Genomic DNA, 21438 nt, shown 5'->3' with positions numbered 1-21438 from the left:
CTAGATAGTCTTTATGGTAGGCTTGTCTTGTATGTTGTTTAGACTTTATAATTTTGTAATTGCCAATGGAATAGTCCCAAAAGTGCAAATCCTGCCCATCTGGCACTCCACCCCAGACAGGCTCAGTCAAACAGTCCAAGTACTGTTCTGAAATATAAGAAATACTTTTGATCCTATTCCCAGTCTGATGCTATGGTTTGATTATTGTTAACACAAAATGAAATATGCTATCAATAAACTGTAGTCTCATCATCTCTGAGAGGGAAAAAATAGAGAGAGGGGGGGAGAGAGAGCGGCTCATCACAGATTGAAGGCGAGCACCGATACAAATCCCACAGATTTTGTGCGAACAAGCTCTTCAAATCTTTTGACAACGTGACAATCCTTCAGCTAATGGATGAGGGTCATTTCAGGGCACTTCGTGTGAAAATGATCTAATGGCTAACGACTCGAACAGATGATAATGGTGGATTGAAGCTGAATTCAAACTCAGATTTTGCCGTCCCTCAAATCCGGTAGGGAGAGTAATTTCAATTCAACGGGTTGGAGTGCCAAATTGTTTTCTTTTCTTTGCCGACATGTTGCACATCAGTTGAAACTTATTTTCGGTGGAGTTTGACCAGTTTTTCATTCCCTGTTTTGATTCATATTGGATGGATGGTGAGTGAGTGAGTTATCTAATAAGTGCAGATATCTATGGACAATGAAGACCACTCGCAAGTGCAGGGCACTGCTGTCCGTTAGTATGAATCTTTTAGCACTATTTTTCTCAATAACTGCTTTCATTACAACATACTGGTGCGTCGGCACACAGCGCGTCCCCAAGCCGAAGTGCACTAAACTTCGCACGCACAACTGCATCGATTATGGAGCGAACGAGACGGACCCCCAAGTAGTGGTGTACAGTTGGGAAACGGGGGACGACCGGTTCTTATTCAGACAGTTCCACACCGGGATCTGGTTCTCCTGTGCGGAGAATATCCATGATGAAGGTGAGGTGATGAGGTGTTGTTGTTAATGACGTTGTCCCGTCTTGTTGTCAATTTATTATAGTGAGGTCTCTGGAGTGTAAAGGCTAAAATTATATGGATATTTATAGGAAGGAGGTTTGCACGTGTGTGTGTGTTCAAACTATTCAATCAATACCGGTTTCTAAGCAGGCATTCTTGCCATTCAAAAAGAACACCCTATACATTCAGAAATAGACAAGGGTCTATAAAGGCTTGATTAGATTGTTGCACACTCACAGTTATGTATAATTTCAGCTATTAAACTCTGCAGTCCTTGCTATAATTCCTTGGTGGTGTCATTATGAGAGCCATTCTCATGTGTCATCATCTTGTGTCGCCATAGTAACTAAGCATCAGTCTCCAGATGGGACGCATACATACATATTATCTAAAACGGCAAGCTAAGGATATTTAAAAAGTTATGAGTTTTTTAGGGTAATCACCCCCAGTTTATGTAGGCAGACGCCACTAGTCAAAAATGGCATCTTGAAAAACAAGTTGTCCTCTCTGGCATGAAGTATTGGATAGCCTAAAGAGCAGTTTATCCCGGCATAAGAATCATTGGAACATGGGATGGGAGTTTCGGTACAGTAATCCCTTGGTAAGAAGTTTAGGTCCTTTAGTAAGGGTCCCTACTGGCTCTGCTAGTATTTTACCCTAGCGTCTCTCTTCCTGCAGGTCTATAGGGTACTAGTAATCTACCCTAGCAGTCTCTCTTCTTACAGGTCTATAGGGTACTAGTAATCTACCCTAGCAGTCTCTCTCCCTACAGGTCTATAGGCTACTAGTAATCTACCCTAGCAGTCTCTCTCCCTACAGGTCTATAGGGTACTAGTAATCTACCCTAGCAGTCTCTCTTCTCACAGGTCTATAGGCTACTAGTAATCTACCCTAGCAGTCTCTCTTCTTACAGGTCTATAGGCTACTAGTAATCTACCCTAGCAGTCTCTCTTCTTACAGGTCTATAGGGTACTAGTAATCTACCCTAGCAGTCTCTCTTCTTACAGGTCTATAGGGTACTAGTAATCTACCCTAGCGTCTCTCTTCCTGCAGGTCTATAGGGTACTAGTAATCTACCCTAGCAGTCTCTCTTCTTACAGGTCTATAGGGTACTAGTAATCTACCCTAGCAGTCTCTCTCCCTACAGGTCTATAGGCTACTAGTAATCTACCCTAGCAGTCTCTCTCCCTACAGGTCTATAGGGTACTAGTAATCTACCCTAGCAGTCTCTCTTCTTACAGGTCTATAGGCTACTAGTAATCTACCCTAGCAGTCTCTCTTCTTACAGGTCTATAGGCTACTAGTAATCTACCCTAGCAGTCTCTCTTCTTACAGGTCTATAGGGTACTAGTAATCTACCCTAGCAGTCTCTCTTCTTACAGGTCTATAGGGTACTAGTAATCTACCCTAGCGTCTCTCTTCTTACAGGTCTATAGGGTACTAGTAATCTACCCTAGCGTCTCTCTCCCTACAGGTCTATAGGCTACTAGTAATCTACCCTAGCAGTCTCTCTCCCTACAGGTCTATAGGGTACTAGTAATCTACCCTAGCGTCTCTCTTCCTGCAGGTCTATAGGGTACTAGTAATCTACCCTAGCAGTTTCTCTTCTTACAGGTCTATAGGGTACTAGTAATCTACCCTAGCAGTCTCTCTTCTTACAGGTCTATAGGGTACTAGTAATCTACCCTAGCGTCTCTCTTCCTGCAGGTCTATAGGGTACTAGTAATCTACCCTAGCAGTCTCTCTCCCTACAGGTCTATAGGGTACTAGTAATCTACCCTAGCAGTCTCTCTCCCTACAGGTCTATAGGGTACTAGTAATCTACCCTAGCGTCTCTCTTCTTACAGGTCTATAGGGTACTTGTCATATTCGTGTATGTAGGTGGCAGGGAAGTCAGGCGCAGGAGAAACTAAATTGGTTAATCTGGAGTATTTAATGAAAAAACAAACTCCAAAACCAAAGTACAAAATAACATGGGTAAAATATACCCGTCGCACACCGATACACAAACCCACGTAACATAACATAACATCACAAACAATCACCGACAAGGACATGAAGGGAAACAGAGGGTTAAATATACAACATGATTAATGGGATTGGAAACAGGTGTGTAGGAAGACAAGACAAGACCAATGGAAAATGAAAAACTGATCAGTGATGGCTAGAAGACCGGTGACGTCGACTGCCGAGCACCACCCGAGCAAGGAGGGGCATCGACTTCGGCAGAAGTCGTGACAGTACTAGGAATCTACCCTAGCAGTCTCTCTTCTTACAGGTCTATAGGGTACTAGTAATCTACCCTAGCAGTCTCTCTTCTTACAGGTCTATAGGGTACTAGTAATCTACCCTAGCAGTCTCTCTTCTTACAGGTCTATAGGGTACTAGTAATCTACCCTAGCAGTCTCTCTTCTTACAGGTCTATAGGGTACTAGTAATCTACCCTAGCAGTCTCTCTTCTTACAGGTCTATAGGGTACTAGTAATCTACCCTAGCAGTCTCTCTTCTTACAGGTCTATAGGGTACTAGTAATCTACCCTAGCAGTCTCTCTTCTTACAGGTCTATAGGGTACTAGTAATCTACCCTAGCAGTCTCTCTTCTTACAGGTCTATAGGCTACTAGTAATCTACCCTAGCAGTCTCTCTCCCTACAGGTCTATAGGGTACTAGTAATCTACCCTAGCAGTCTCTCTTCTTACAGGTCTATAGGGTACTAGTAATCTACTATAGCAGTCTCTCTTTTTACAGGTCTATAGGGTACTAGTAATCTACCCTAGCAGTCTCTCTCCCTACAGGTCGATAGGCTACTAGTAATCTACCCTAGCAGTCTCTCTTCTTACAGGTCTATAGGGTACTAGTAATCTACCCTAGCAGTCTCTCTTCTTACAGGTCTATAGGCTACTAGTAATCTACCCTAGCAGTCTCTCTCCCTACAGGTCTATAGGGTACTAGTAATCTACCCTAGCAGTCTCTCTTCTTACAGGTCTATAGGGTACTAGTAATCTACCCTAGCAGTCTCTGTTCTTACAGGTCTATAGGGTACTAGTAATCTACCCTAGCAGTCTCTCTCCCTACAGGTCTATAGGGTACTAGTAATCTACCCTAGCAGTCTCTCTTCTTACAGGTCTATAGGCTACTAGTAATCTACCCTAGCAGTCTCTCTTCTTACAGGTCTATAGGGTACTAGTAATCTACCCTAGCAGTCTCTCTTCTTACAGGTCTATAGGGTACTAGTAATCTACACTAGCAGTCTCTCTTCTTACAGGTCTATAGGGTACTAGTAATCTACCCTAGCAGTCTCTCTTCTTACAGGTCTATAGGCTACTAGTAATCTACCCTAGCAGTCTCTCTTCTTACAGGTCTATAGGCTACTAGTAATCTACCCTAGCAGTCTCTCTTCTTACAGGTCTATAGGGTACTAGTAATCTACCCTAGCAGTCTCTCTTCTTACAGGTCTATAGGGTACTAGTAATCTACCCTAGCAGTCTCTCTTCTTACAGGTCTATAGGCTACTAGTAATCTACCCTAGCAGTCTCTCTTCTTACAGGTCTATAGGGTACTAGTAATCTACCCTAGCAGTCTCTCTTCTTACAGGTCTATAGGCTACTAGTAATCTACCCTAGCAGTCTCTCTTCTTACAGGTCTATAGGGTACTAGTAATCTACCCTAGCATTCTCTCTTCTTACAGGTCTATAGGGTACTAGTAATCTACCCTAGCAGTCTCTCTTCTTACAGGTCTATAGGGTACTAGTAATCTACCCTAGCAGTCTCTCTTCTTATAGGTCTATAGGGTACTAGTAATCTACCCTAGCAATCTCTCTTCTTACAGGTCTATAGGGTACTAGTAATCTACCCTAGCAGTCTCTCTTCTTACAGGTCTATAGGGTACTAATAATCTACCCTAGCAGTCTCTCTTCTTACAGGTCTATAGGGTACTAGTAATCTACCCTAGCAGTCTCTCTTCTTACAGGTCTATAGGGTACTAGTAATCTACCCTAGCGTCTCTCTTCCTGCAGGTCTATAGGGTACTAGTAATCTACCCTAGCAGTCTCTCTCCCTACAGGTCTATAGGGTACTAGTAATCTACCCTAGCAGTCTCTCTCCCTACAGGTCTATAGGGTACTAGTAATCTACCCTAGCGTCTCTCTTCTTACAGGTCTATAGGGTACTTGTCATATTCGTGTATGTAGGTGGCAGGGAAGTCAGGCGCAGGAGAAACTAAATTGGTTAATCTGGAGTATTTAATGAAAAAACAAACTCCAAAACCAAAGTACAAAATAACATGGGTAAAATATACCCGTCGCACACCGATACACAAACCCACGTAACATAACATAACATCACAAACAATCACCGACAAGGACATGAAGGGAAACAGAGGGTTAAATACACAACATGATTAATGGGATTGGAAACAGGTGTGTAGGAAGACAAGACAAGACCAATGGAAAATGAAAAACTGATCAATGATGGCTAGAAGACCGGTGACGTCGACTGCCGAGCACCACCCGAGCAAGGAGGGGCATCGACTTCGGCAGAAGTCGTGACAGTACTAGGAATCTACCCTAGCAGTCTCTCTTCTTACAGGTCTATAGGGTACTAGTAATCTACCCTAGCAGTCTCTCTTCTTACAGGTCTATAGGGTACTAGTAATCTACCCTAGCAGTCTCTCTTCTTACAGGTCTATAGGGTACTAGTAATCTACCCTAGCAGTCTCTCTTCTTACAGGTCTATAGGGTACTAGTAATCTACCCTAGCAGTCTCTCTTCTTACAGGTCTATAGGCTACTAGTAATCTACCCTAGCAGTCTCTCTTCTTACAGGTCTATAGGGTACTAGTAATCTACCCTAGCAGTCTCTCTTCTTACAGGTCTATAGGGTACTAGTAATCTACCCTAGCAGTCTCTCTTCTTACAGGTCTATAGGCTACTAGTAATCTACCCTAGCAGTCTCTCTCCCTACAGGTCTATAGGGTACTAGTAATCTACCCTAGCAGTCTCTCTTCTTACAGGTCTATAGGGTACTAGTAATCTACTATAGCAGTCTCTCTTTTTACAGGTCTATAGGGTACTAGTAATCTACCCTAGCAGTCTCTCTCCCTACAGGTCGATAGGCTACTAGTAATCTACCCTAGCAGTCTCTCTTCTTACAGGTCTATAGGGTACTAGTAATCTACCCTAGCAGTCTCTCTTCTTACAGGTCTATAGGCTACTAGTAATCTACCCTAGCAGTCTCTCTCCCTACAGGTCTATAGGCTACTAGTAATCTACCCTAGCAGTCTCTCTTCTTACAGGTCTATAGGGTACTAGTAATCTACCCTAACAGTCTCTCTCCCTACAGGTCTATAGGGTACTAGTAATCTACCCTAGCAGTCTCTCTTCTTACAGGTCTATAGGGTACTAGTAATCTACCCTAGCAGTCTCTCTTACAGGTCTATAGGGTACTAGTAATCTACCCTAGCAGTCTCTCTCCCTACAGGTATATAGGGTACTAGTAATCTACCCTAGCAGTCTCTCTTCTTACAGGTCTATAGGGTACTAGTAATCTACCCTAGCAGTCTCTCTCCCTACAGGTCTATAGGGTACTAGTACTCTACCCTAACAGTCTCACTCCCTACAGGTCTATAGGGTACTAGTAATCTACCCTAGCAGTCTCTCCTCATACAGGTCTATAGGCTACTAGTAATCTACCCTAGCAGTCTCTCTCTCTACAGGTCTATAGGCTACTAGTAATCTACCCTAGCAGTCTCTCTTCTTACAGGTCTATAGGCTACTAGTAATCTACCCTAGCAGTCTCTCTTCTTACAGGTCTATAGGCTACTAGTAATCTACCCTAGCAGTCTCTCTTCTTACAGGTCTATAGGCTACTAGTAATCTACCCTAGCAGTCTCTCTTCCTACAGGTTTATAGGGTACTAGTAATCTACCCTAGCAGTCTCTCTTCTTACAGGTATATAGGGTACTAGTAATCTACCCTAGCAGTCTCTCTTCTTATAGGTCTATAGGCTACTAGTAATCTACCCTAGCAGTCTCTCTCCCTACAGGTCTATAGGCTACTAGTAATCTACCCTAGCAGTCTCTCTTCTTACAGGTCTATAGGGTACTAGTAATCTACCCTAGCAGTCTCTGTTCTTACAGGTCTATAGGGTACTAGTAATCTACCCTAGCAGTCTCTCTCCCTACAGGTCTATAGGGTACTAGTAATCTACCCTAGCAGTCTCTCTTCTTACAGGTCTATAGGCTACTAGTAATCTACCCTAGCAGTCTCTCTTCTTACAGGTCTATAGGGTACTAGTAATCTACCCTAGCAGTCTCTCTCCCTACAGGTCTATAGGGTACTAGTAATCTACCCTAGCAGTCTCTCTTCTTACAGGTCTATAGGGTACTAGTAATCTACCCTAGCAGTCTCTCTTCTTACAGGTCTATAGGGTACTAGTAATCTACCCTAGCAGTCTCTCTTCTTACAGGTCTATAGGGTACTAGGAATCTACCCTAGCAGTCTCTCTTCTTACAGGTCTATAGGCTACTAGTAATCTACCCTAGCAGTCTCTCTTCTTACAGGTCTATAGGCTACTAGTAATCTACCCAAGCAGTCTCTCTTCTTACAGGTCTATAGGGTACTAGTAATCTACCCTGGCAGTCTCTCTCCCTACAGGTCTATAGGGTACTAGTAATCTACCCTAGCAGTCTCTCTTCTTACAGGTCTATAGGGTACTAGTAATCTACCCTAGCAGTCTCTCTCCCTACAGGTCTATAGGCTACTAGTAATCTACCCTAGCAGTCTCTCTTCTTACAGGTCTATAGGGTACTAGTAATCTACCCTAACAGTCTCTCTCCCTACAGGTCTATAGGGTACTAGTAATTTACCCTAGCAGTCTCTCTTCTTACAGGTCTATAGGGTACTAGTAATCTACCCTAGCAGTCTCTCTTCTTACAGGTCTATAGGGTACTAGTAATCTACCCTAGCAGTCTCTCTCCCTAAAGGTCTATAGGTTACTAGTAATCTACCCTAGCAGTCTCTCTTCTTACAGGTCTATAGGGTACTAGTAATCTACCCTAGCAGTCTCTCTCCCTACAGGTCTATAGGGTACTAGTACTCTACCCTAACAGTCTCACTCCCTACAGGTCTATAGGGTACTAGTAATCTACCCTAGCAGTCTCTCCTCATACAGGTCTATAGGCTACTAGTAATCTACCCTAGCAGTCTCTCTCCCTACAGGTCTATAGGGTACTAGTAATCTACCCTAGCAGTCTCTCTTCTTACAGGTCTATAGGGTACTAGTAATCTACCCTAGAAGTCTCTCTCCCTACAGGTCTATAGGGTACTAGTAATCTACCCTAGCAGTCTCTCTTCTTACAGGTCTATAGGGTACTAGTAATCTACCCTAGCAGTCTCTCTTCTTACAGGTCTATAGGGTACTAGTAATCTACCCTAGCAGTCTCTCTCTCTACAGGTCTATAGGCTACTAGTAATCTACCCTAGCAGTCTCTGTTCTTACAGGTCTATAGGGTACTAGTAATCTACCCTAGCAGTCTCTCTTCTTACAGGTCTATAGGCTACTAGTAATCTACCCTAGCAATCTCTCTCTCTACAGGTCTATAGGCTACTAGTAATCTACCCTAGCAGTCTCTCTTCTTACAGGTCTATAGGGTACTAGTAATCTACCCTAGCAGTCTCTCTTCTTACAGGTCTATAGGGTACTAGTAATCTACCCTAGCAGTCTCTCTCCCTACAGGTCTATAGGGTACTAGTAATCTACCCTAGCAGTCTCTCTTCTTATAGGTCTATAGGCTACTAGTAATCTACCCTAGCACTCTCTCTCCCTACAGGTCTATAGGCTACTAGTAATCTACCCTAGCAGTCTCTCTTCTTACAGGTCTATAGGGTACTAGTAATCTACCCTAGCAGTCTCTCTTCTTACAGGTCTATAGGGTACTAGTAATCTACCCTAGCTGTCTCTCTCCCTACAGGTCTACAGGGTACTAGTAATCTACCCTAGCAGTCTCTCTTCTTACAGGTCTATAGGCTACTAGTAATCTACCCTAGCAGTCTCTCTCCCTACAGGTCTATAGGGTACTAGTAATCTACCCTAGCAGTCTCTCTTCTTACAGGTCTATAGGGTACTAGTAATCTACCCTAGCAGTCTCTCTTCTTACAGGTCTATAGGGTACTAGTAATCTACCCTAGCAGTCTCTCTTCTTACAGGTCTATAGGGTACTAGTAATCTACCCTAGCAGTCTCTCTTCTTACAGGTCTATAGGGTACTAGTAATCTACCCTAGCAGTCTCTCTTCTTACAGGTCTATAGGGTACTAGTAATCTACCCTAGCAGTCTCTCTCCCTACAGGTCTATAGGGTACTAGTAATCTACCCTAGCAGTCTCTCTTCTTACAGGTCTATAGGCTACTAGTAATCTACCCTAGCAGTCTCTCTTCTTACAGGTCTATAGGCTACTAGTAATCTACCCTAGCAGTCTCTCTTCTTACAGGTCTATAGGCTACTAGTAATCTACCCTAGCAGTCTCTCTTCTTACAGGTCTATAGGCTACTAGTAATCTACCCTAGCAGTCTCTCTCCCTACAGGTCTATAGGGTACTAGTAATCTACCCTAGCAGTCTCTCTTCTTACAGGTCTATAGGGTACTAGTAATCTACCCTAGCAGTCTCTCTTCTTACAGGTCTATAGGGTACTAGTAATCTACCCTAGCAGTCTCTCTCCCTACAGGTCTATAGGGTACTAGTAATCTACCCTAGCAGTCTCTCTTCTTACAGGTCTATAGGGTACTAGTAATCTACCCTAGCAGTCTCTGTTCTTACAGGTCTATAGGGTACTAGTAATCTACCCTAGCAGTCTCTCTTCTTACAGGTCTATAGGGTACTAGTAATCTACCCTAGCAGTCTCTCTTCTTACAGGTCTATAGGCTACTAGTAATCTACCCTAGCAGTCTCTCTTCTTACAGGTCTATAGGCTACTAGTAATCTACCCTAGCAGTCTCTGTTCTTACAGGTCTATAGGGTACTAGTAATCTACCCTAGCAGTCTCTCTTCTTACAGGTCTATAGGCTACTAGTAATCTACCCTAGCAGTCTCTCTTCTTACAGGTCTATAGGCTACTAGTAATCTACCCTAGCAGTCTCTCTTCTTACAGGTCTATAGGCTACTAGTAATCTACCCTAGCAGTCTCTCTTCTTACAGGTCTATAGGCTACTAGTAATCTACCCTAGCAGTCTCTCTTCTTACAGGTCTATAGGGTACTAGTAATCTACCCTAGCAGTCTCTCTCCCTATAGGTCTATAGGGTACTAGTAATCTACCCTAGCAGTCTCTCTTCTTACAGGTCTATAGGGTACTAGTAATCTACCCTAGCAGTCTCTCTTCTTACAGGTCTATAGGCTACTAGTAATCTACCCTAGCAGTCTCTCTCCCTACAGGTCTATAGGGTACTAGTAATCTACCCTAGCAGTCTCTCTTCTTACAGGTCTATAGGGTACTAGTAATCTACCCTAGCAGTCTCTCTCCCTACAGGTCTATAGGGTACTAGTAATCTACCCTAGCAGTCTCTGTTCTTACAGGTCTATAGGGTACTAGTAATCTACCCTAGCAGTCTCTCTTCTTACAGGTCTATAGGGTACTAGTAATCTACCCTAGCAGTCTCTCTTCTTACAGGTCTATAGGGTACTAGTAATCTACCCTAGCAGTCTCTCTTCTTACAGGTCTATAGGGTACTAGTAATCGACCCTAGCAGTCTCTCTCCCTACAGGTCTATAGGGTACTAGTAATCTACCCTAGCAGTCTCTCTTCTTACAGGTCTATAGGGTACTAGTAATCTACCCTAGCAGTCTCTCTTCTTACAGGTCTATAGGGTACTAGTAGTCTACCCTAGCAGTCTCTCTTCTTACAGGTCTATAGGGTACTAGTAATCTACCCTAGCAGTCTCTCTTCTTACAGGTCTATAGGCTACTAGTAATCTACCTTAGCAGTCTCTCTTCTTACAGGTCTTTAGGCTACTAGTAATCTACCCTAGCAGTCTCTCTTCTTACAGGTCTATAGGCTACTAGTAATCTACCCTAGCAGTCTCTCTTCTTACAGGTCTATAGGCTACTAGTAATCTACCCTAGCAGTCTCTGTTCTTACAGGTCTATAGGGTACTAGTAATCTACCCTAGCAGTCTCTCTTCTTACAGGTCTATAGGCTACTAGTAATCTACCCTAGCAGTCTCTCTTCTTACAGGTCTATAGGCTACTAGTAATCTACCCTAGCAGTCTCTCTTCTTACAGGTCTATAGGCTACTAGTAATCTACCCTAGCAGTCTCTCTTCTTACAGGTCTATAGGGTACTAGTAATCTACCCTAGCAGTCTCTCTCCCTATAGGTCTATAGGGTACTAGTAATCTACCCTAGCAGTCTCTCTTCTTACAGGTCTATAGGGTACTAGTAATCTACCCTAGCAGTCTCTCTTCTTACAGGTCTATAGGCTACTAGTAATCTACCCTAGCAGTCTCTCTCCCTACAGGTCTATAGGGTACTAGTAATCTACCCTAGCAGTCTCTCTTCTTACAGGTCTATAGGGTACTAGTAATCTACCCTAGCAGTCTCTCTTCTTACAGGTCTATAGGCTACTAGTAATCTACCCTAGCAGTCTCTCTCCCTACAGGTCTATAGGGTACTAGTAATCTACCCTAGCAGTCTCTGTTCTTACAGGTCTATAGGGTACTAGTAATCTACCCTAGCAGTCTCTCTTCTTACAGGTCTATAGGCTACTAGTAATCTACCCTAGCAGTCTCTCTTCTTACAGGTCTATAGGCTACTAGTAATCTACCCTAGCAGTCTCTCTTCTTACAGGTCTATAGGCTACTAGTAATCTACCCTAGCAGTCTCTCTCCCTACAGGTCTATAGGGTACTAGTAATCTACCCTAGCAGTCTCTCTTCTTACAGGTCTATAGGGTACTAGTAATCTACCCTAGCAGTCTCTCTTCTTACAGGTCTATAGGGTACTAGTAATCTACCCTAGCAGTCTCTCTCCCTACAGGTCTATAGGGTACTAGTAATCTACCCTAGCAGTCTCTCTTCTTACAGGTCTATAGGGTACTAGTAATCTACCCTAGCAGTCTCTGTTCTTACAGGTCTATAGGGTACTAGTAATCTACCCTAGCAGTCTCTCTTCTTACAGGTCTATAGGGTACTAGTAATCTACCCTAGCAGTCTCTCTTCTTACAGGTCTATAGGCTACTAGTAATCTACCATAGCAGTCTCTCTTCTTACAGGTCTTTAGGCTACTAGTAATCTACCCTAGCAGTCTCTCTTCTTACAGGTCTATAGGCTACTAGTAATCTACCCTAGCAGTCTCTCTTCTTACAGGTCTATAGGCTACTAGTAATCTACCCTAGCAGTCTCTGTTCTTACAGGTCTATAGGGTACTAGTAATCTACCCTAGCAGTCTCTCTTCTTACAGGTCTATAGGCTACTAGTAATCTACCCTAGCAGTCTCTCTTCTTACAGGTCTATAGGCTACTAGTAATCTACCCTAGCAGTCTCTCTTCTTACAGGTCTATAGGCTACTAGTAATCTACCCTAGCAGTCTCTCTTCTTACAGGTCTATAGGCTACTAGTAATCTACCCTAGCAGTCTCTCTTCTTACAGGTCTATAGGGTACTAGTAATCTACCCTAGCAGTCTCTCTCCCTATAGGTCTATAGGGTACTAGTAATCTACCCTAGCAGTCTCTCTTCTTACAGGTCTATAGGGTACTAGTAATCTACCCTAGCAGTCTCTCTTCTTACAGGTCTATAGGCTACTAGTAATCTACCCTAGCAGTCTCTCTCCCTACAGGTCTATAGGGTACTAGTAATCTACCCTAGCAGTCTCTCTTCTTACAGGTCTATAGGGTACTAGTAATCTACCCTAGCAGTCTCTCTCCCTACAGGTCTATAGGGTACTAGTAATCTACCCTAGCAGTCTCTGTTCTTACAGGTCTATAGGGTACTAGTAATCTACCCTAGCAGTCTCTCTTCTTACAGGTCTATAGGGTACTAGTAATCTACCCTAGCAGTCTCTCTTCTTACAGGTCTATAGGGTACTAGTAATCTACCCTAGCAGTCTCTCTTCTTACAGGTCTATAGGGTACTAGTAATCGACCCTAGCAGTCTCTCTCCCTACAGGTCTATAGGGTACTAGTAATCTACCCTAGCAGTCTCTCTTCTTACAGGTCTATAGGGTACTAGTAATCTACCCTAGCAGTCTCTGTTCTTACAGGTCTATAGGGTACTAGTAGTCTACCCTAGCAGTCTCTCTTCTTACAGGTCTATAGGGTACTAGTAATCTACCCTAGCAGTCTCTCTTCTTACAGGTCTATAGGCTACTAGTAATCTACCTTAGCAGTCTCTCTTCTTACAGGTCTTTAGGCTACTAGTAATCTACCCTAGCAGTCTCTCTTCTTACAGGTCTATAGGCTACTAGTAATCTACCCTAGCAGTCTCTCTTCTTACAGGTCTATAGGCTACTAGTAATCTACCCTAGCAGTCTCTGTTCTTACAGGTCTATAGGGTACTAGTAATCTACCCTAGCAGTCTCTCTTCTTACAGGTCTATAGGCTACTAGTAATCTACCCTAGCAGTCTCTCTTCTTACAGGTCTATAGGCTACTAGTAATCTACCCTAGCAGTCTCTCTTCTTACAGGTCTATAGGCTACTAGTAATCTACCCTAGCAGTCTCTCTTCTTACAGGTCTATAGGGTACTAGTAATCTACCCTAGCAGTCTCTCTCCCTATAGGTCTATAGGGTACTAGTAATCTACCCTAGCAGTCTCTCTTCTTACAGGTCTATAGGGTACTAGTAATCTACCCTAGCAGTCTCTCTTCTTACAGGTCTATAGGCTACTAGTAATCTACCCTAGCAGTCTCTCTCCCTACAGGTCTATAGGGTACTAGTAATCTACCCTAGCAGTCTCTCTTCTTACAGGTCTATAGGGTACTAGTAATCTACCCTAGCAGTCTCTCTTCTTACAGGTCTATAGGCTACTAGTAATCTACCCTAGCAGTCTCTCTCCCTACAGGTCTATAGGGTACTAGTAATCTACCCTAGCAGTCTCTGTTCTTACAGGTCTATAGGGTACTAGTAATCTACCCTAGCAGTCTCTCTTCTTACAGGTCTATAGGGTACTAGTAATCTACCCTAGCAGTCTCTCTTCTTACAGGTCTATAGGGTACTAGTAATCTACCCTAGCAGTCTCTCTTCTTACAGGTCTATAGGGTACTAGTAATCGACCCTAGCAGTCTCTCTCCCTACAGGTCTATAGGGTACTAGTAATCTACCCTAGCAGTCTCTCTTCTTACAGGTCTATAGGGTACTAGTAATCTACCCTAGCAGTCTCTCTCCCTACAGGTCTATAGGGTACTAGTAATCTACCCTAGCAGTCTCTCTTCTTACAGGTCTATAGGGTACTAGTAATCTACCCTAGCAGTCTCTGTTCTTACAGGTCTATAGGGTACTAGTAATCTACCCTAGCAGTCTCTCTTCTTACAGGTCTATAGGGTACTAGTAATCTACCCTAGCAGTCTCTCTTCTTACAGGTCTATAGGCTACTAGTAAACTACCCTAGCAGTCTCTCTTCTTACAGGTCTATAGGGTACTAGTAATCGACCCTAGCAGTCTCTCTCCCTACAGGTCTATAGGGTACTAGTAATCTACCCTAGCAGTCTCTCTTCTTACAGGTCTATAGGGTACTGTGAATTTCTGTAACAAGAAGTAGAATCATCACACAGCTTTACTCTTGAGTCTAAACAAATGCACAAGGTGGAAGTGCAACAGCTGGATCCGATGACGTGCCCGCGTAAGCGTGGTTACCATGTTATTGACAACACCATTAAGTCAAAGGTGTCTCTGGAGATTATATAGCTAGATTAGTTACACTGAGTCTGACTCAATCAAGAACATTTTGCAACATTCCCACCTTTAAAAGAGGGGAAATGGCAGCTTTCCCATCTCCAAACATCGGTCTTGACTTCAAGGTACTCCATCAGTAATGACATCAGGATCAGAGCCTCTGGTTGGAGACAGTAGACCTGGTCTGGTGATGGCATGTTAAAGAGACATTAAGAACAGAAATAAAGCGTCACAGTTTATACGAGAATAAATACTGGGAGCATGTTGTCTCATCAGGCCTGGGTCTGGGACTGTACAAACACACAGGCGTGCGCACACACACACACACACACACACACACACACACACACACACACACACAGTTGAGTTGACTAATAAGGATTACATAACGGCCCTTGATGAGTTTTTCCTCTAAACAGCTGTCACCATCTTCCTGATACCTGATTAAGCGTTAGATTTACGACAAATCCAGCAGCCACAGTGGGCGGCTACAAGCGACAGTGGGCGGAAAGAATAAATCACGCCTGGAAGAGGGGAGGAAAGGAGGGAGGAAAGGGGGGATGAAAAAGTGCATCATGTTATCAAGTCTTGATCAAGTGACATAAGGTCTTATGGGATCTCCCAGTAATGTCCAGGAAGAAGAAGTACCAGAAGGTTGTGATTTGGGAAGGATGGAACTTGAAGCTCTGTGGGGATGGTAAAGTCAATTGACCTCTGTGAACTCTGGCTGCTTGTACTTGACCACGCTGTGCCTTTTCTCATGCAACGGTTGAACTTTTGACCACCCATATGTCCTCTAAAATAGCTTCTACCGATACATTAGACTAGATAGGCAATCAATCAAATGTATTTATAAAGCCCTTTTTACATCAGCTGATGTCACAAAGTGCTATACAGAAACCCAGCCTAAAACCTCAAACAGCAAGCATTGCAGGTGTAGAAGCATGGTGGCTAAGAAAAATTCTGTAGAAAGGCAGAACCTACGAAGAAACCTAGAGAGGAACCAGGCTCTGAGGTGTGGCAAGTCCTCTTCTGACTGGAGATTATAACAGTACATGGCCAAGATGTTCAAATGTTCATAGATGACCAGCAGGGTCAAATAATAATAATCACAGTGGTTGTAGAGGATGCAACAGGTCAGCACCTCAGGAGTAAATTTCATTGTGACTCTCTCATGATCTTTTTCTTGTTTCTGACCTCTTGATTTGCAGTTTTGGCTTTTGGCTTTGCTCATGCCAAGCACACAATGGTATTTCTTCTTTTGAACAGCCCACTGGGCACTGATGTCATTTCAAAGTCTAGTTTTGATTGACATTTGGTTGAGTTGTCAACTATTGTGAATTCACCGTGAAATTAACAAAACATTTCACCATGACATTGGATTTAGGTTAAAAGTTGGGTGAAAATATATAAAATACCCTTACATTGATGACTTTCTGAAAATCCAATCAGTTTTCCACATAGAATTTTTGTTGTTGAAATGATGTGGGAACAACGTTGATTCGGCTAGTTTTTGTCCAGTGCGTACAATCAAGTAGACTAAATAATCTGAATGACTTGTGTGTGCCTTGAAGCTGCTATTTAATCTCTATTGTATGCCAAGATCACAGTGTCTCTTCTTGAACTGTTGAACCTCACCTAAAATAGATTATACGTTACTATCAAGTATGCTAATAGATACTCTGAATGACTTGTGGCTAGAATCCAGTGAACTTTACTTCTATTTGACTTTTGGGATTTTCCCTTTCTCTATGCCATGCACACAATGTTTCTCTTCTTGAACTTTTGAACTTCCCCAAATTACAAAAATCAAGTCGTCCAGACAGGATACTCTTGAGTGAATTGTGGCCTTGAAGAACCCATGCAAGGTATTACAGCTTGATATGAAACTCAGTTTTCTCCATTCGTTCCAGGTGAGAAATGCAGGAGCTTTATCGATCTGGCTCCGGCTTCAGAGAGAGGTGAGTGATCACTGCATACATCAGGAGGTCAACACATCTGCTATAGAGCTGTACATCACCCGTACCAGGAAGATTACTTGTAGAGGGAGAGCAGGGGCAGACTGGGACCAGAAATTGTCCCTGGCATTTCTAACACACCAGCCCATTTTCAGACCACCATTATTAGCCAGATAATGATCATTTTGTGGAGAAAAAAAGTTAGATAGACCCACTTGACCCACTAGGCAAAAAATGGACCAGCCCATCTGGCATTTGGCAAAAAAACCATAGAGGAGATGTTTGCAGGGTGCAGTGTCTGTCATGACACCACCATAGTGGAGATGTTTGCAGGGTGCAGTGGCTGTCATGACACCACCATACAGGAGATGTTTGCAGGGTGCAGTGGCTGTCATGACATCACCATAGAGGAGATGTTTGCAGGGTGCAGTGGCTGTCATGACACCACCATAGAGGAGATGTTTGCAGGGTGCAGTGTCTGTCATGACATCACCATAGAGGAGATGTTTGCAGGGTGCAGTGGCTGTCATGACACCACCATAGAGGAGATCTTTGCAGGGTGCAGTGGCTGTCATGACACCACCGTAGAGGAGATGTTTGCAGGGTGCAGTGTCTGTCATGACACCACCATAGAGGAGATGTTTGCAGGGTGCAGTGGCTGTCATGACACCACCATAGAGGAGATGTTTGCAGGGTGCAGTGGCTGTCATGACACCACCATACAGGAGATGTTTGCAGGGTGCAGTGGCTGTCATGACACCACCATACAGGAGATGTTTGCAGGGTGCAGTGTCTGCATCAAGTTTGAACTGCCTTCTGATATTTAGTTACTTTGTTTGCCTTTGTTCTTCCAATTGAGAAAATTACTTTATGACTCAATATTTTTTTCCCTCATGTAAATTAAATATGAACATACCACATCATCAAAGTTAAATTTGATGAACTTTAATTATGTCTGAATTTGGATATGATACAGTGCAGATAAAAAAAACAATATGAAGTATTTAGCTGTTACCAATGTTTCAGATTAAAGTAATGCATAGAGCAATAAGATTTGTATAACTTTCTTTGTTAATATATTATAAAGGATGAAGGCAGAATAGGTTTAATTGAGCTTCGAAATGAAAAATCCACCCACATACTTCTACTGATTGTTGTTAATGAAAATTCTTGAGAAAGTTCTCCTGTGAGACTTATAACTACAGTAAATGTTTCTATATCAGATCGTCTCTCTATAGGCTTTGGTCTAGTTATTACAACTTGTTCTGTATCTTTGGTATACCTTTTACATATTCATTAAACCTGAACTTTGACATCACAATAGTTGATTTGTTGACTATATCATCCTTGATGTACTGGAGGTAATATAAACTCCCTATTCCAGACGTACTGTGGCTTATGTTCTCCAACAACCTTGGCATCATCCCCTGTGTTGTCAGGGACACAGGATGTAGGGTTGCTATGGCCACACCCACTCTGTCAAAGGAGAAGGTTATGATAACAGCTGTGAAATGATCCATGCGCAAATAATGCAGAATGACAACCAATCAAAACAAGATAGAAGCTCTCATACTTCCTCGAGTCATAATGTGTCTCCCCTAGAAAGTGTCTGCTAAACAACTCAATTGAAACAAAACCGAAAAACGACATGGATTGTACTGCAGTTCATATAGCCTACTTTATTTACTACTGTAGCAATAAGTACAACACTTACTACACTCTACTCACAAGAATACTTCCACAGTAATAAGAACGCTGTACGGGGTTAATACTGTCTCCAAAGTTAAGTACCACCAAACCTTATTCCAAAATTCCATTACAAAACAAGACACTGTCTCAGTCTTGGGACATTCCTTCCCCACCCCCATCCCCGCCCCTGACCCTCCGTCCTGTCCCGTTGACAGCGTCTCGGGGGAAATACTGGCACCAGCCAATGTTCACTTCCTGCAATGAAGTGTCAAGAAGGATTAATAGCAGACTGGTGAGGTAGGAAGAGATGTCTGACTCCAACCTCTTGTAACGAGACAGTGTGAGGGTTTGACGCTCCGGAAGGTCTGAGAAGATTCCCGATACTTTTTGCGTCAGAGACAAATGACATGAATTGGTTTTGAATGGCCTGTCGGTCCTGAGACATGTTATCAACAGGTCTGTTGTTGCTATGGATGTCAGAAATGACGTAAGAGATGTAAGATAGGCAGAGACCAAAAAATACAAATGTGTACCTGAGTTTAGGTTAAGTTAGAACACAATCATCAGACATCAGGAATGACTTTTTAGGGAATAAAACGTTTAAGCGTCCATGACAGGACTTCAAATAGGCACCTGCCAAATACAGTCCTATGATTTATGAACGAACAGATGGGTGAAGCATACACGATCAAAGAAATCAACCCTTTTCTCCACAACCATCACATATCATTATGAAAATATGATCAGTGATTCAAATTCGACATCATTATCACGGTTATAGAAAAATCTCTCACTGATTTCCAATACCCTAACAACTGTTAATGCTTTTGCTTTGTCTGTTGCAGGTGTTCTATGGCTGTCGGTGGTCTCTGAGATGCTGTACATAGTCCTGTTGATAGTGGGTTTCAGTCTGATGTGTCTAGAACTGGTCCACTCCAGCACCAGCAACATGATAGATGGACTGAAACTGAACGCCTTCGCTGCAATCTTCACCGTCCTCTCAGGTACAGAGGGACTGTTTAAAACCACCTCTGCAAGACGGCACAACCAGATCTGGGATCCAGGCTATTGTTTCATGTGTAAGGGCCGGGAGTTCTCCCAGACCTCATGACCTGACCAGGAAAAACTCCATGGCGACCATAGAGCCCAGATTTATTTCTGTTCATGACACTTTTCGATTTTTGTTGATTTACAAAGGCCATATGGCCAGGAAAAAACGCTGTCTGCTGTTGAGTCTGGTCTGGGGGAAACTCCTGTTCCTTTTTATGCCTAATTGGTGGAGCAAAGTAAAGGAATACTTGTATACAGTACTATGCAACTGTTGCCACTAGCAGACATTGAACAAGTCTAACACGGTGGTGAACATGATGAAAAGCGAAGCTAGCAAGGAGAGAAGCTGGTTTTGTAGGTCTTGACTAGGAAATAACCTGCAACCTCTCCCAATGTAGGAGCATCAGCTATCAGAGAGGGATTTTGAAAAGTCATCCTAGCGGTCACAAGGTCCTGGTGTGTGTGTGTGTGGCTAAATGTACACTAAACATCTAAATGTATACCGGTATCTGTGTATTTCCAGGGCTCCTGGGTATGGTGGCCCACATGATGTACACTCAGGTGTTCCAGGTGACAGTCACCCTGGGCCCCGCAGACTGGAGGCCCTATAACTGGGACTACGGATGGTCCTTCTGGTAGGGAACACACACACACAATTCTACGTCTCCCTATGTAGCGTCACATTTCTCTAATGAAAACCCCAAAGCTCTCATGTTACCGGGCGGATTAGGCTTTGGTGTCCCAAAGCCCCAATATATATATATGGTCAATGCGATTGGAAAATTGCATAAAGGGATCAAGGGTGAAGTGTAGCCCACATAGACATATGTACACTGTATGTTCAGAATTTTAATCTCCCAGGCTGAACATCTTGACCCTTGTGACATAGCTCTGGATTATAACATGTGCAGTGAGTGAATATGGGAGCTACAGTGTATAGACTAATGTACAGTAGTGGCCTATTACATTGGGATCTATCCAGATTGACATTCTACCCTGTTGGGATTGACGGATTGACAATAATCCTGCAAAGCTACGACCCTTCCATTTTTACATGGGAATAATAATATTTACAAAAAGTATGCCAGAAATCCCCAAACTCAAAGTGATTATATGCTTTTTGCAGTATTTTGCAGTGTTTCATAAAAACATCCTATTTCTTAGTGTAGTATTTGTCTGAATTACTTGAGCTGTTGTCAAGTGATTGATAACTTCGGTATTTAACGTTTCTTAGCTTTTAAAGCCATTTCTTTAAAGCCATTTGTTTGGTTTAAACCATTTGTCATTTGTTTTTCATTCAAAGAGCAGCCCTATAAACTGACCATGAACAGCGATAGGCCTAAATATGCAGATTGCACCTTTAATTGACTCCTCCTTGCCTTTTCCCCTCTGTCCCCATCATTTTCCTCTCCTCTATCTGTTGTGCCTATTTCCTCTCCTCTATCTCTTCCATCTTTTCCATTTCCTGTTTTCCAGCATGGCCTGGGCATCCTTCACCTGCTGCATGGGTGCATCAGTCACCACCCTCAACTCCTACACCAAGACTGTCATCGAGTTCCGACACAAACGCAAGACCTTCGTGCAGAGCATCCGCAAGGAGCAGGCGCGGGAGGCGCTGGTGTACTACCGCGATCACTCCCTACACTCCATATCCCAAACTGTGGTGTACACCCAGACGCCGTATAGCAGTGGTATTAGGACGCATGTACCGGCCGCATCGTTAGACCTGAGTGAGGTATCAGAGACTCTGGGGGAAGACCAGTGCTGAAGGCAGGGATCCCAGCGGGCAAAACTGGTTACAACTGGTTCACATTATGTCGCAATTATGTCATTTTTAACAAGTTTCTGGGGTTGCTG

The 21438-nt window shown here is 43.1% G+C and overlaps 1 protein-coding gene across 1 annotated transcript; it reads left to right on the top strand.

Annotated features, from left to right (window-relative positions):
* The first annotated feature begins 703 nt into the window (after positions 1-703).
* On the top strand, positions 704-21438 carry LOC115178114 (germ cell-specific gene 1-like protein). Its single transcript, XM_029739147.1, has 5 exons — positions 704-992; positions 16798-16845; positions 19377-19535; positions 20105-20216; positions 21058-21438. The coding sequence occupies exons 1-5, from the start codon at positions 704-706 to the stop codon at positions 21347-21349; spliced, it is 900 nt and encodes a 299-aa protein (XP_029595007.1). The 3' UTR covers positions 21350-21438.

The sequence above is a fragment of the Salmo trutta genome, chromosome 38, assembly GCF_901001165.1.
Source record: "Salmo trutta chromosome 38, fSalTru1.1, whole genome shotgun sequence".
NCBI classification, from domain to species: domain Eukaryota; kingdom Metazoa; phylum Chordata; class Actinopteri; order Salmoniformes; family Salmonidae; genus Salmo; species Salmo trutta.
This window is presented reverse-complemented; position numbering and strand designations above follow the sequence as displayed.